Genomic DNA, 16,828 nt, shown 5'->3' with positions numbered 1-16,828 from the left:
TTGAGTCTGTTTTTCTTGTCAGCTTGATTCTCCTACACCCTGCGCACTGAACTGGGCCCGTAGATTCTTTAGTGTTTATATAAACACCAGCTAGTCTCGCCCCCTGCTTTGGATGAGTCGTTTTGTATCTAATCTCTACACCTGCCTTACTGGAATTCCTCTAGAGTCGTTAAAACAGTTCTTACGGTTCTCTGTCTGGTGTCCTGTTGTACTGATTCTATACCCCTGCTTGACTGCGAAAGATTCTTTCTGTGTTTAAAACGTAGGTCTCTGTTGTCGAGTTCTTGTAGATTCTGTATCATGAATTCTCACCGCCTGACGGGGAGAATCTCTAGTATTTAACAGCAGGTCTCCGTCTGAGTGAGTATGTTACTGATTCTTACCCCTGCTGACGATGGTGAGATCATCTAGTCGTTAGCAGATTCTCAAGCTCTGACAGTGGACGGAGTGTAGCTCACTCTCATTTCAGGTTCCACTAAGATGTTGCAATCGGCTTCAGTCCACTCTTGCTCGCCACTTCAAGGGCATGCGAATTGCCCGGAAGGCCACTCCTGCGTTGTTTCTTGGTGATGTCTATTTTTTTATTTAGGGTGAGCGTTTGGAAGGATAAGGTCTCTCCGACCGTGAGCAGTCCTGATGTGACTCTTGAGAAGGTTCATCAGAATCTCCTTACTTATGCTCTGTTTCATCTTCCCCTGACCTTAACGTCTAGCCCATCCCGCTTGCTTGAAAACATGCCATGAGATGACGCTCCACCAACTCTCTTAGGAGATTGCAGTTTTCCTCCAACTGACGTTACATCGCCAAATATTAATCTTTCATCAGCCAATATCTTTTTTCATCGTCGAGGTTCTTTAAAGCCTTTGTCGAAACTCCACGAGCTTCATCTGCCTTTACTGAGGTAATCATCCTTTTGGCGCAATTCTACCGAATAAACTGATTGGTTTAATCTTGCAGTCTAAGGCCGGAAGACCTCCATCTTCCACAGACGAACTGTCGCGTTTCAGGACACGACCGTCCCGACAAGCACTTCCCCCCCCATGGCGGTCCGGCGCAAGAGCTGGGGCCTCAACACTGCAATGAAAGAAGCCACTATGACTGCAAGTTTGGAGCTCAGCGTCTCTGGTACCCGCCAGAGCGTTTCGACACAGTCTGGCGCGACTTACCGACAAGCCTTCACAGTTGGGGCGGGTCTCTCATGCATCGGGCACGTACGAGAGAAGGTTGCTGCAAGCTCAAGAAGTAAGGTAAACCCCAGGGGGATGCAACAGAGGCTCGGACACACCCAGGCACGCGGGCCAACACGCGAACGAAACGCGGTGGAAACCAACCACTCCGTGCAAGAGAGGCTGCAGGCGAAAGGTAGGTACAGAGAACGGAAGAACAAAGAGCGGAGACGGGAACTAGAGATACGAGAACAGCAGAACAGGCCAGTGAGCAAACGGTTGACCCGAGACAGGGCCGAGGGCAACAGAGCCAGGTGCAGGGTTCCGTCCACAAGTTAACGAGCAAGCACGCAAGAAGAGCGGCCATGAAGACAGGCAGTGGCGGGATCATGGCAAAGCACACAAAAAGAAACGGGACTGCACCAGATCAGAGCGCGCAAGGATGCCCAGCCGGCGGCCGCAAAAAGACCACAAGACACAACAAGGAAGGAGCGGGACCCGAACGCACAGGGAAACGGACTACAGGGCGAACCAGCCAATACGTACGAACAACAGCAGAGGGCAACGACAGAATCGACGACACGGGGCGGGGCCAGGCACCCCCAGAAAGGCAAGAAGGCACCGCCAACCAAGAAAGCAAAAATCAGAGAGCCAAAAACCACACGACGAAACCCAAAAACAACCAACCGCAGCAAAAAGAAAAAAACAAGTCACCAAAAAAAAAACCACAAAAAAAAGACAAGAAAACAAGCGAAAATAAAAAAAACAAACGGGGTTGTTATTGTGTAGAGAGAGATATCCTCTCTTCCTACTTATCCCTTTCTGCTTCCTGCTATTCTTCCTTCCTCTCTCTCTCTTCCTCTTCCCTCTTCTCTTCCTCTATCCCTCTCTCTCTTCCTTCTCTCTCTCTCTTCCTCTTCCCTCTCTCTCTTCCTCTTCCTCTTCTCTCTCTTCCATCTTCCCCCTCTCCTCTTCCTCTTCCCTCTCTCTCTTCCCCCCTCTCTCTCTTCCTCTTCCCTCTCTCTTCCTCTCTCCTCTCTCTCTTCCTCTTCCCTCTCTCTCTTCCTCTTCCCTCTCTCTCTTCCTCTTCCTCCTCTCTCTTCCCTCTTCCCTCTTTCTCTTCCCTCTTCCCCCTCCTCTCTCCTTTCCCACTCTCTCTCTTCCTCTTCCCTCTCTCTCTTCCTCTTCCCTCTCTCTTCTCCCCTTCTCCTCTCTTTCCTCCTCTTCTCCCTTCTCTTCCTCTTCCCCCTCTTCTTCTTCCTCTTCCCTCTCTCCTACTTCCTCTCTCTCCTCTTCTCTTCCTTTCCCTCTCTCTCCTCTTCCCTTCCCTCCTCTCTTCCTCTCTCCTTCTCTTCCTCTCTCTCTCTTTCCTTCCTCCTTCCTCTCTTCCTCTTCCTCTCTCTCTCCTCTCCCTCCTCTCTTCCTCCTTCCCTCTCTCTCCCTTCTCTTCCTTCTCTCTTTCCTCTCTCCCTCTCTCTCTTCCTCTTCTCCTTCTCTCTCTTCCTCTCCCCTCTCTCTCTTCCTCTTCCCTCTCTCTCTTCTCTTCCCTCTCTCTCTTCCTCTTCCTCTCCTCTCTCTTCCCTCTCTCCTCTCCTTCCCATTCCTTTCTCCTCTTCTCTTCCTCTTCTCCTTCCCTTCCTCTTCCTCTCTTCCCTCCTCTCTTCCCTTCTTTCTCTTCCTTTCCTTCCCACTCCTCCCCTTCTTCTCCCTTCTCTCTCTACTCTCTTCTCTCTCCCTCTCCTCTTCTCTCTTCTTCCTCTCTCTCTTCCTCTCTCCTCTCTCTTCCCTTCCCCCTCTCCTCTCTCTCTCCTCTCTCTTCCTCTCTCCTCTTCTCCTCTCTTCCTCTCTCTCTCTTCCTCTTTCCCCCTCTCATCTTTCCCCTCTGTCTCTCTTCCCTCTCTCCCTCCTCTCTCTCTCTCTCTTCTCTCTTTCCCTCTCCCTCTTCATCTCTCTCTCTTACTCTCTTCCTCTTCTCTATCTCATCTCTCTCTCTCCCTTCTCTCTCTCCCTCTCTCTCTTCCTCTTCCTCTCTCTCTTCCTCTTCCTCTTTCTCTTCCTCTCTCTCTTTCTCTTTCCTCTTCTTCTCTCTCTTCTCTTCTTCCTCTCTCTTCTTCTTCTTTCTCTCTCTCTTCTTCTCTCTCTCTCCTCTTCTCTCTCTCCACTTCCCTCTTCTCTCTCTCTCTTCCCTCTCTTTCTCTTCCTCTCTCTCTTCTTCCTCTCTCTTCTCTCCCTCTCTCTTCCTCTTCCCTCTCTTCTCTTCCTTTCCCTCTCTCTCTTTCTCTCTTCCCTCTTTCTCTCCTCTTCCTCTCTTCTTCTCCTTCTCCTCTCTCTCCTCCTCTTTCTTCCTCTTCCCTCTCTCTCTTTCCACTCTCTCTCTTCCTCTTCCCTCTCTCTCTTCCCCTCTCTCTCTTTCCTTCCTTCCCTCTCTCTCTTCCTCTTCCCTCTCTCTCTTCCTCTTCCCTCTCTCTAATCCCTCCTTCCCTCTCTCTCTTTCCTCTTCCCCTTTCTCTTCTCTCTTCCCTCCTTCTCTTCCTCCTCGCTCCCTCTTTTCTCTTCCTCTTCCTCTCTCTTCTCTCCTTTCCCCCTCCTTCTCTCTCTTCCCTCTTTCCCTCCTCTCTTCTCTTCCCTCTCTCTCTTCCTTCTTCCCTCTCTCTCATCCTCTTCCTCCTCTCTTCATCCTCTTCCCTCTCTCTCTTCCTCTTCCCCTCTCTTCTCTTCCTCTTCCCTCCTCTCTTCCTCTTCCCTATCTCTCTTCCTCTTCCTCTCTGCTTCCTCTTCCCTCTTTCTCTTCCTTCTCTCTCTCTCTTCCTCTTCCCTCTCTCTCTTCCACTTCGCTCTCTCTCTTCCTCTTCCCTCTCTCTCTTCCCCTTCCCTCTCCTCTTCCTCTTCCCTCTCTCTTCCTCTCCCTCTCTCTCTTCCTCTTCCCTCCTCTTCACTTCCCATTTCTCTCTCTTCCTCTTCCTCTTTCTCTCTTCCTTCTTCCCTCTCTCTCTTCCTCTTCCCTCTCTTCTTCTCCTTTCCCTCTCTCTCTTCCTTTTCCTCTCTCTCTTCCTCTTCCCCCTCTCTCTCTTCCCACTATCTCTCTTCCTCTTCCCTCTCTCTCTTCCTCTTCCTCTCTCTCTTCTCTGCCCCCTCTCTCCGTCTTCCTCTTCCTCTGCATTCATGAGAGGTTCTAAGTATGAGACAGGAGAGGGGGTGTTGGGGGGTGATGGGCGTACAGGATCCTATCAAAATTTATACACAGATGATATCTATATCATTCTGACATCATCCACTTCCCCTTGCCCACTTAGAGAATGCTAGATGATAGGCTGGCACTGACTTAATGTGGCGTGCCTGCGTGTGTGCATGTGGTGTGTGTGTGGTGTGTGTGTGTGTGTGTTGCGTGCTGTGTGCGGTACGTACGTGCGTGTACATGTGCCAATGATGGGCAGAATTCTCTGCCTGACTGCTGTAGACTCTGCTGAACAGTTAGGGGCTGATCCAGTTTCTTCATGTGTCTCATTGAGACATGCCAGTAGGGCAGTTTGTTTACATGAGGCTAGATGTGTTTGATGAACAATATGCAGCTGTTTCTCTATTGTTTTAGTTTTAATACATTTAATTAGCTGATTTCTTTCTGAAAAACTATAAACAGTTTGTAATGTTGTTTCTCTCATTTCAGAACTTTATCGACAACACAGTGATATAAATTAATAAATCTAGACACTTTACATTGTCTTTTATCTCTCTCACCAACTCTCTCTCTCGCACTCTCTCTCTCTCTCTCTCTCTCTCTCTCTCTCTCTCTCTCTCTCTCTCTCTCTCTCTCTCTCTCTCTCTCTCTCTCTCTCTCTCTCTCTCTCTCTCTCGGGAAGAGGAAGAGAGAGAGGAGGCAGAAGAATGAAAAGAGAGAGAGAATTTAGAATGCTATTTGGMCCTAAACAGAGAGTTCTGAATACCTGATCACTGTGACTGACCCAAAATTAGGGAAATCTTTGACTATGTACATAGTCTGTGCACACTGCCCACAAAATAAGGTCGGAACTGAGCTGCACTTCCTAACCTCCTGCCAATTGTATGACCATATTAGAGACACATATTTCCCTCAGATTACACAGGTCCACAAAGAATTTGAGATTTGTGACCTGTTGCCACAAGAAAAGGGCAACCAGTGAAGAACAAACACCATTGTAAATACAACCTATATTTATGTTTATTTATTTTCCCATTTGCACTTGAACTATTTGCACATTATTACAACACAGTATATAGACATTATATGACATTTGAAATGTCTCTATTCTTTTGGAACTTTTGTGATTGTAATGTTTACTGTTAATTTTTTATTGTTTATTTCACTTTTGTTTATTATCTATTTCACTTGYTTCGGCAATGTAAACATATGTTTCCCATGCCATTAAAGCCCTTAAATTGAAAATGGAATTGAATTGAAAAAAAGAGATCCCTTTTCGTCTAAGAGGAGGGGGGAAAGCTCTCCTCCCATTCACTCTCTGCACGTGGCTAATTTGCATGTGTGAAGGTCAGAGGGATTGTGGGAGGTGAAAGAGGCCACCAAAGGGCTGCCTGCCAGCCTGGCTCCCTGCCCAGCCCTCCCCTCCTGCATGGCCCCCTGCCCAGCACTCCCCTCCCGCTCCGAAAGCCAGCCTGCCTGCCCCACACAAACGGCACACCACTGTTTGAGGGGAATACGATAGCTCCAGGGTACCAGAGAGGGAGGGAAAACCACGGGCAGGCAGAAATCATCTGACCAACCACTCTGCTCCTAAACACATACTGTGTTTCCATCCCTTTCATTTACCTTCTTGGAGAGTCTGGGGCAAGTTTCAGATGGAGGGCTSTAAATACTTTAATATTTCCCCTGCTCATAACTTTCTCTCTTTCTCCCTCTCTCCCTCTCTGAAGTCAGCCCCATGACTCAGTAGCCTTGTGTGGCTGAGTTCAAATTCTGCTGCCGCCCGCCGCTATATTTCCATATTTCTCAGATTGCCTCACTCTCTCTCTCTCCCCAGAAGAGACACTCTGCGTGGCCATCTTCACACCCCTGCTGAGAGAAATAACCAGAGAGAGAGAAGCTAGGCTGGGTGCTCTGAACGGAGCTTCCCTGGTGCCTCAGACAGACAGACGGACGGACGGAAAGACAGACAGACAGACAGGGACAGACAGACAGACAGACAGACAGACAGACAGACAGACAGACAGACAGACAGACAGACAGACAGACAGACAGACAGACAGACAGACAGACAGACGAGTCAGCGAAGGCAGGCTTCTGATCCAGCCCAGGAACCAAATGTAAAAATAAATAAAAAATTGTCACATGCGTCTTAAACAACAGGTGTAGACTAACAGTGCAACGCTTACCTATGGGCCCTTCCCAACAATGCAGAGAGAAAAATAGTAAAATAATAGAAAAATCACACAAGGAATAAATTCACAATGAATAACAACGTGCAGGGGTACGAGGTAATTGAGGTAGATGTGTACATAGGTAGGGGTAAAGTGACAGATAATAAACAGTAGCAGCAACGCATGATAAGCTGATGAGCTGTAGACCACACTACCCACCGAGAGAGTTTTAATCTGTATTCTTTATAGCTGTTTACATACCACCACAGTCAGAGACTGGCACTAAGACAGCATTGAATGAGYTGTATTCYGCCATAAGCAAACAAGGAAACGCTCACCCAGAGGCGGCACTCCTAGTGGCCGGGGAYTTTAATGCAGGRAAACTTAAATCMGTTTTACCAAATTTCTATCAGCATGTTAAATGTGCAACCAGAGGAAAAAGAACTCTGGACCACCTCCACACACATGGACGCATACAAAGCTCCTCCCTCAGCCCTCCATTTGGCAAATCTGACCATAATTCTATCCTTCTGATTCCTGCTTACAAGCTCAAATTTAAGCAGGAGGCACCAGTGACTAGATCAATAAAAAAGTGGTCAGATGAAGCAGATGCTAAGCTACAGGACTGTTTTGCTAGCACAGACTGGAATATGTTCCGGGATTCCTCCGATGGCATTGAGGAGTACACCGCATCAGTCATTGGCTTCATCAATAAGTGCATCGATGACGTCGTCCCCACAGTGACCGTACGTAAATACCGCAACCAGAGCCATGGATTACAGGCAGCATCCGCACTGAGCTAAAGGCTAGAGCTGCCGCTTGCAAGGACTACCGTTACAGACTACAAAGGAAAGCACAGCAGAGAGCTGCCCAGTGACACAAGCCTACCAGATGAGCTAAACTACTTCTGCTTGCTTCGAGGCCAATAACACTGAAACATGCATGAGAGCACCAGCTGTTCTGGAAGACTGTGTGATCACGCTCTCCACAGCCGATGTGAGTAAGACCTTTAAACAGGTCAACATTCACAAGGCCGCAGGGCCAGACGGATTACCAGGACGTGTACAGCGAGCATGCGCTGACCAACTGGCAAGTGTCTTCACTGACATTTTCAACCTCGCTGAGTCTGGAATACCAACATGTTTTAAGCAGACCACCATAGTCCCTGTGCCCAAGAACACTAAGGTAACCTGCCTACATGACTTCCGACCCCCAGATCCACAGATGATGCAATCTCTATTGCACTCCACACTGCCCTTTCCCACCTGGACAAAAGGAACACCTATGTGACATTGTTATTTATTGACTACAGCTCAGCGTTCAACTCCATAGTGCCCTCAAAGCTCATCAATAAGCTAAGGACCCTGGGACTAAACACCTCCTTCTGCAACTGGATCCTGGACTTTCTGACGGGCCACCCCCAGGTAGTAAGGGTAGGTAACAACACATCCGCCACGCTGATCCTCAACACAGGGGCACCTCAGGGGTGCGTGCTCAGTCCCCTCCTGTACTCCCTGTTCACTCGTGACTGCACGGCCAGGCACGACTCCAACACCATCATTAAATGTGTAGATGACACAACAGTGGTAGGCCTGATCACCGACAACGACGAGACAGCCTATAGGGAGGAGGACAGAGACCTGGCCGTGTGGTGCCAGGACAACAACCTCTCTCTCAACGTTATCAAGACAAAAGAGATGATTGTGGACTACAGGAAAAAGAGGACCGAGCAGGCCCCCATTCTCATTGACGGGCTGCAGTGGAGCAGGTTGAGAGCTTCAAGTTTGTTGGCGTCCACATCACCAACGAACTAACATGGTCCAAGCACACCAAGACAGTCATGAAGAGGGCACGACAAAACCTATTCCCCCTCAGGAGAATGAAAAGATTTGGCATGGGTCCTCAGATCCTAAAAAGGTTCTACAGCTGCACCATCGAGAGCATCCTGACTGGTTGCATCACTGCCCTGGTATGGCAACTATTCGGTCACCGACCACAAGGCACTACAGAGGGTAGTGCAAACGGCACAGTACATCACTGGGGCCAAGCTTCCTGCCATCCAGGACCTCTATACCAGGCGGTGTCAGAGGAAGCTCCTAAAAATTGTCAAAGACTCCAGCCACCCTAGTCATAGACTGTTCTCTCTGCAGCTTACGGCAAGCGGTAACAAGCGCCAAGTCTAGGTCCAAGAGGCTTCTAAACAGCTTCTACCCACAAGCCATAAGACTCCTGAACATCTAGTCAAATGGCTACCCAGACTATTTGCATTGCCCCCCCCCCCCCCCCCTCACACCACTGCCACTCCCTGTTGTCATCTATGCATAGTCACTTTAATTAACTCTACCTACATGTACATACTACTTCAACTAACCGGTGTACCTGCAAATAGACTCTGTATCGGTACCCCCCTGTATATAGTCTCGCTCTTGTTATTTTTCTGCTGATCTTTAATTACTTGTTACTTTTATCTCTTATTCTTCTCTGTCTTTTTTTGAAACTGCATTGTTGGTTAGGGGCTCGTAAGTAAGCATTTCACCGTAAGGTTGTTGTATTCGTCGTATGTGACTAATAAAATTAGATTTTGATTTTATGAGTCAAAAGAGTATGTGCAAAAATATCAATGCAGATAGTTAAACAGTTAACCAAATAGCTACCAGACTAACTATTTAGCAGTCTTATGCCTTGGTGGTAGAAGCTGTTCAGGGTCCTGTTGGTTCCAGACTTGGTGCATCGGTACCACTTGCCATGCGGCAGCAGAGAGAACAGTCCATGACTTGGGTGGATGGAGTGTTTGACATTGGTTAGGGCCTTCCTCTGACCCCGCCTGGTGTAGTGGTCCTGGATGGCAGGGAGCTCAGCCATAGTGATGTACTCTCGTTCTCTCCACAGCCTGACAATGTGTACTGGCTACCACTGATAAAGGCTCAGAGAGGAGGGTTAGGTAGCAGAATATCACCATGTTCTCTATATAGAGCTGGTCCTGTCTATCAATGTCATCCAGACGTCTGTCATGTCCATCAGTCATGTAGAAATGTTCACGTCAAAATAACAAATCCATTAGGACACAAAGAGGCTATGGGTTTGAACTACCTCAATCATGTAGTGCAGCATTCCCATGCCGTTTGGGATTGGGAATAAACTAGCATCCTAAACTCCAAATAGCCAAAAGCCAAACAAAAACTATGCAGATTTTCAATAACTAAAAAACTGCTCTGCTTCAACAAATTATTGCACTCTGTTTGTTATGAGTGCATCACAGGCCAGAACAAAAAGTTACAATTATTTTATTAGCAAGCTAATTATACGTACAGTCGACGCTCCGACTGGTCAATTTTTTATGGCAAATCTGAATTAATTGGCATTTTAAGAAAATCATGGGCAGTCCCGGGATAATCTAGCTGCCAATTACGCTCATGAGCATTGTGTTTCATCCAGCAAGATGAAAACCCTGGCCGTCTGTCTGACCCTTATCGGGAACAACAGAGCAAATGAACATTTCACTGTGTTGTTCCTAATCAGCGCTAGGCTAGGAGAGCCTGAGATGAAAACAAAGCAACATGAACAAAGCGTGGAGGAGCAAGGGAAGGAGTTGAGGCTGGAGAACTAGTGCTGACGAGGCTACTTCTGTCTGCTCCACACTGCACTGTCACACACACACACACACACACACACACACACACACACACACACACACACACACACACACACCGATCAACACACACACACAACACCCACACCAACACACACACACACACACACACACACACACACACACACACACACACACACACACACACACATATACACTGCAGTGTATTACCCTTATACTACTGTAAATAAGTGAACACATGTTTTAAAGACTGAAAGGCATAACTAGATTGAGAGAATATAATAAGCACTGTGTAAAATCAGTCAATACTTAAACTAGAACAACAGTTTCATTTTCACAAAACTGACATTTTGTGTGTTTTCTTTACTGGCAGAATTGGAGGCCAAAAAGATCATCAAGGACAACAACCACCTGAGCCACTGCCTGTTCACCCCGCTACCATCCAGAAGCCGAGGTCAGTACAGGTGCATCAAAGCTGGGACCGAGAGACTGAAAAACAGCTTCTATCTCAAGGCCATCAGACTGTTAAACAGCCATCAATAACACAGAGAGACTGCTGCCCACATACAGACTTGAAATCATTGGCCACTTTAATAAATGGATCACTAGTCACTTTAAAAATGCCACTTTAATAATGTTTACATATCTTACATATCTCATCTCATATGTATATACTGTATATTATACCATCTATTGCATCTTGCCTATTCCGCTCAGTCAATCGCTCATCCATATATTTATATGTACTATTCTTATTCCATCCCTTTAGATTTGTGTGTATTAGGTAGTTGTTGTGGAATTGTTAGATGACTTGTTAGATATTACTGCACTGTCGGAACTAGAAGCACAAGCATTTCGCTACACTCTCATTAACATCAGCTAACCATGTGTGTATGACCAATCAAATTTGATTTGATTTGTTATGATTTTACCTATTTGATGAGATACTAAGGAACAGTGTGCAGAAGCAGACAGACCACACTAACTGATCACAGGAACTCTCTCTCTCTCCTCTGTCCATTTCCTCAATCAAATAGGCCAGAGTAATTGGAAATCTGGGACAATGCAATTTGGACGAAAGAGTAGCTTCAACTAGGGGTCTCCTTCCTGTAGTTCTACTCTCTTTGTGTGTGTGTGTGTGTGTGTGTGTGTGTGTGTGTGTGTGTGTGTGTGTGTGTGTGTGTGTGTGTGTGTGTGTGTGTGTGTGTGTGTGTGTGTGTGTGTGTGTGTGTGTTGTGTGTCTGTGTGTGTGTGTGTGTGTGTGTCTTCACCTCCCAGTCTGTTTTAAATGAGGAAGGTGTTCTCACAGCTCTTGCTCCTGTAGAGAGGCAGTGGAGAGGAACTTAACTTGAAAGAGGGAGATTCTGCCGACAGGTGATTGAAGCATGTTTAACCAAACACACACACACAGACAGAGAGAGACTTTGAGGTGCTTAAAGCCAGATCATGGCTCAAACGGAGGATCCACATTAGACCGGTCCTGACACACAACCCCTGTTGGTGCACTGACTGAGGAACCTCTCACAGTCAATTACAAACCTGTTTATCCACATGTATACAGGATTTCTGTTCATATGAAACAACTAAAACACAATCTCTACTCCGGGTTCAAAATAAAATACATTGTAGTATGAAAATAAATAAATGATAAGTAAATACCAAGTTCAACTGCATGCAACCTGTGCAAAACATATTGTACATTATTTTAATAATAAGAGATTCATTTAGTTGATATCCTCTAGAGATTTATTCTGCTTGTAAATGTATGCTTATAATGTGCATCTTTAGCCCACTGATGTCTTTAAATAGTAGGGCCAAATATGATTGCTACAATTTATTTACCAATTACAATTTGGAAGCTATTATTCTCTGAGGCTGAAGGAGAGGCTTATTAACTTAATGGTTGCCCAGCTCGGCTATGGTATGCATCACATACAATCATTACCCTCCAATGACTAACTATGATTATAACCACCGCTGTTCATAATGTTTAGATGTCACGGAAAATTGTCATGAATATGCAGGTTGCCGTTTAATGTCACGAGTCTTGACCTGGAGGCAGAACTAGAGATTTCCCCTTAGATAGGCCAGCTGCAAGGGAAAAAAAATATGTATTGTAAAAAATTTATGAAAACAAAAATGAGCTTAGGTTTAGGCATTAAGGTTATTAGTGTGGTTAAGGTTAGGGTTAAGGGTTGGTTAAAAATCAGATTGTTTGACTTTGTGGCTGTGCCAGCAGTGACTTCTCTGCAGAACTGCCTCCAGAACAAGATTCATGACGAAAAATGCTAACCTGACATAAATACATTATATTGCTATTCTGAAACCTGGCATAATATTTAAAAAATGACTTGTAATTMTTTTCCTGTACAGTTATGTAAGACTAAAAGCATGACAATGATGTAGATGTGTATGATGTATTGTAGATGCTTAGCACTGTGGTTGTTGTGCATCCAAAATACAGAATACAATATAATAACTATTTGTGGCATGAAAACCATTTAATTAATATTACAAAGGCGGCCTTCCAAATGTCCTAAATTAAGACTGTACTAAAACTACTTCAGACAAATAATGTATGATCTGTTGAATGACATGTCTAAGCTATAAAATATGGACTATTATTACTATGGAATTACTAGGCCTACTACAATAAAAAATGTCATCAAAATCCCCCATGCACACAGGTCTTCCTGGGAACTAGACAAAAGTAGCCTAGTGTTTTGTTTGGAAGAGAGTGAAAGATCACACCTAGGCCACACCTCCACTTTGCCCTGGGGTCAAATATCTGGGTCATTTTCAGCAGAGTTCATCCTTGACAATATAAATGTATCCATTCATGATAACACAACCCAAAGGCATAATGTATATATACAACTCTTCATTATTCTATAGCCTCGAAGATGGCGTTCTATAGGCAATGTTATGAATAGTCCGCCCCCCGTCCCCCACCATGCCCCGGGTCAAGCGCCTGAATAGAGGGTTCAGCACTTTTTACATGAGCAGCTCTCAGCACCCTTGTGGGGAGACGGAGAGCCAATCAGGTGGCAGATTTGAGGGAGTCGTCTGGGGAGGTTTACAGCCACTTTACCTCCACAATTCAAATTCCAAACCTTGCAATGGAGAGAAAACCTAGTTACTTTCCAATAAATAACCCAGGCGGACAGCGTGATACACAGACACGCCTCGCCTTCGACAGTCATTGCGACTATACTATATGCGCAAACATCGATTGCTAATTAAAATATATGATATTTTGAAGATGTAATTTGGACATATTTGTAATTAAAAACAATATTAATCAATGTGTAACGTTTTAATTCGTCGAGACCCTATACAGCGCGTCCCTCCAAATAACATTTTTCTAAGTGTCTGCAACCACGTCCGCAAGAGGGCGAATCTCCAACATAAATAATTGTTTTTAATTAAAGAATGTAAATGCGTAATATCTTACACAAATAAATCTCTTCAATTAAAATATGTGTGTGAAATAATCAACAYACAGTCAGGGTAAATGCATTGCAACAATTTTAACCAAATACATATTAATAATTATAATTGTATTCTGTTTAACGCGCCTTTACGCACAAAATTATATTTAGTTCCCAAGCCTATTTACGACTAATAGCCTAAATTAATTGTGTAAAATCTCTGTTATGAAATAATGCCTGTATTGCACAAATACGTGACTGACAGGCTATTGTTTTTCTCGCAAGAGTCACCTTGAGCAGATCTGAAACCAGCCAGTATTATCTTCTCCAATTACTTTACAGCTAGATTAATATTAGAAGTGTATTATTCACCGACAAATATCATATTTATGTGAAGTAGAGAGGGATTATTAGTTTCTGTGTAATAACACATTTCAAAAACTCTACAAGCATGACAGGTGTGACTCAGAGTACAGCTGAGTTTGTAAAACTAGTATTTACCTGTGGTCTGCTGATACCTGGCCCTCCGTTTCCAGGACTCATGGACGGGTGATTTCTCTGTTGCCCTGGCCAGCCATGGGTTGTGGAGCCATACTGAGAAGTCATGTCTTTGCCCAGGCCGATGCCATCTTGTTGTTGTGCAGAGGGACTGTTATAGTCTTGATAGCCACTTCCATAACCTCGCATCATTGGACTTGGAGACGTCAGTAATTGGTTTAGTGTCGGGGTGGCTCCGGTAGGATGCTGACTCTGTCCTGGGAATCTCTGAAAGCCCCCAACACTTCCACCAGAACCGCAGGCAGCAGCTCCCATAGCAGCCTTGACATGGCCAGCTGGAGTGTTGCTGCCAGGGCCAATCAGCATGTTACTGCCCTGTCTGGACGGGGCCATCATGCCATAGCTCGCGCCACAGTAGCCCTGCCGGTAGCCAGAATAGTGATTGTAGTGGCTGTTGTGGTACCCTTCTTGGGAGTTGTGCACTGGGTCCATGTTGTTGGGTCCCGAAGAGTGCATCATCCCCATCCCTGTGCTTTGTTGTCCGCCATGTTGATCATAGCAGGGCCCTACTCTGGAAGTGCCATAGTAGTTATTAAACTCGTTGTTTCCTCCCGCGCTCTGGGGCTGGCTGATGATGTTGTTGGTCGTTGGTCCCAAGTTGGAATGTTCATACCTAGCACCCATCCGCTCCCCTGGTTTACAGGTATGATCCCCCTCACCTTTACTCAGCATCTGCTGCTCTGGCTGGCTACCCAAAACACCCTCCTTCCCTCCGTGATGGTGATTCTCACTCTCTCCCCTTGTAGCTTGGCTGTTGTTGTTGTTGTTACTTTGTATCTGGCGCTGCTGATGCTGAGGAAACGGGTTAAATTGTGACTGCTGTTGCGGCGGTGTGAGGTGCTGAGGGGGATCTCCGCTCCCAACATTTTTCAGTTTATGGTTCTCTATCAACCCGGTTTCCATCCCCCCCGGAGAGGTCGTCGAATCTGACGAAGTGACGTTATTTCCACTCTCCTTCTCCGGTGTGTCAGAATTGTTATTCGGAGAATAAGTTGAATTGACCATGTTGAGCTCATGTCGGTGGTGGTGATCAACATTATTCATTGTGTTAGTCCCATCAACAGCTCCAAGCATTTCTCCAGATCTTGATATATTTCCTCCTCCTGATTTCCCCGAATGTATCTCTTGACCCAAATTGCCAGACAATTTCTTATTCTTATTATTAGTTATTGTCGGTGCTGATGCCACTTGCGCAGCCATTGTCACTTGAACATTTTAGACAGGGACACTGACCGACGCACAGAACTCTATCACACACAAAAATACAGACAGAGGAAAAACACAAGCAGGAAAAAAATATTCAATGGAAAAACGAAGCTGTGTTATAGCGCTGTAATGCTTGTAAAAATCGGCGGTGAAATGCGTTGCTGACAGCCGCGGCTTTGGCGCGGTCAGTGAGGCTTCATGCTGAAGTTTGTCGTCCAGGTTTAAATGAAACTTTTTTCCTTTCCTCCAACCCGGATATGGGTAAATGCTTGTCTCCCGGAGCCCTTCTGGCCCAGCATGGCATGAGAGAGAGAGAGCAAGCTCCACCAGCTATTATCCACCACCAGGCTCCAACGCGCCTTACATGGAAAACGCGGACTGGAGTCTCCAATGTTATCCAGTGAAGGAAAGTCACTGTAAAATTTAATATAGAAACAATATTGAATGGTAGCATGGTATCCGGATGAAACAGTCCTATTGAATAGAGGAATAGCCTACTTAATAGACTACATTTCATTTTATACCATTATGCTGGAACTTAGTAAGCTACCTCTCAGAGAGGCTTGTGTCTTCCAAAGATGTGCAGCTCCATCGTAAATACAAGCCGATACTCCAGATCTGGGTTTGAGTGTCGCCTACTCCGCTCATCTCCCTCTTGGCTCATTCCAGTTTCTGTAGCTCTGAAAGAATGAGACACGCAACCACAGAAGCTGCAGCGCACAATAATGTTGCTATCAGAATAAGTATGTAATCTCACCCTGTAACTACCCTAACCACAAGCTTTTTCATCATCTTGAGCAGTTATGAGAACATTGTTTTTTAAATATAASTGACGTCACTGCCCTTGACTATTAGGTGCCTTAATTTTCCTTTGCCAATTCTCTCTCATCAGCTTGTTATATTTTGGGTAGAAGCTATGAATTTATCAAATTATTTATTTAACAGATAAAAAAGGGTTGCTTGGACCTAAAATACACAGTGGTGAAAAAAGTACCCAATTGTCATACTTGAGTAAACGTGAAGATACTTTAATTAATAGAAAATTACTCAAGTAAAAGTGAAAGTCACCCAGTAAAATACTACTTGAGTAAAAGTCTAAAAGTAATTGGTTTTAAATATACTTAAGTATAAAAAGTAAACGTCATTGCAAAAATATACTTGAGTATCTATAATAAAATTCAAAGTATAAATCATTTCAAATGTCCTTATCTTAAGCAAACCAGGCCGCACCATTTTCTTGATTTTTGAATTCCACGATAGCCAGGGGCACACTTCAACACTCAAACATAATTTACAAACGAAGCGTTTGTGTTTAGTGAGTCCGCCAGATCAGTGTCAGTAGGGATGACCAGGCATGTTGTCTTGACAAGTACTTGAATTGGACCATGTTCCTGTCCTGCTAAGCATTCAAAACGTAATGAGTACTTTTGGGTGTCAGGGAAAATGTATGGAGTAAAAAGTACATTATTTTCTTTAGGAATGTAGTAAAGTGAACTACACATACCCCA

General features: G+C 45.2%; 1 protein-coding gene across 1 annotated transcript in view; it reads right to left on the bottom strand.

Moving 5' to 3' along the window:
• Nucleotides 1–15,629, bottom strand: part of LOC111968840 (AT-rich interactive domain-containing protein 1B-like) — a 355,396-nt gene extending 339,767 nt beyond the window's left edge. Inside the window, 1 exon segment of the mRNA XM_023994739.2 lies at nt 14,058–15,629. Within this exon segment, the coding sequence (XP_023850507.2) occupies nt 14,058–15,314 (1,257 nt within the window). The 5' untranslated portion in view covers nt 15,315–15,629.
• Between the last annotated feature and the right edge of the window lie 1,199 nt (nt 15,630–16,828).

This window comes from Salvelinus sp. IW2-2015, linkage group LG9 (genome assembly GCF_002910315.2).
Source record: "Salvelinus sp. IW2-2015 linkage group LG9, ASM291031v2, whole genome shotgun sequence".
Taxonomy (NCBI): Eukaryota; Metazoa; Chordata; class Actinopteri; order Salmoniformes; family Salmonidae; genus Salvelinus; species Salvelinus sp. IW2-2015.
The sequence above is the reverse complement of the archived record's forward strand: the minus strand, read 5'-3'. Positions and strand labels throughout refer to the sequence as shown.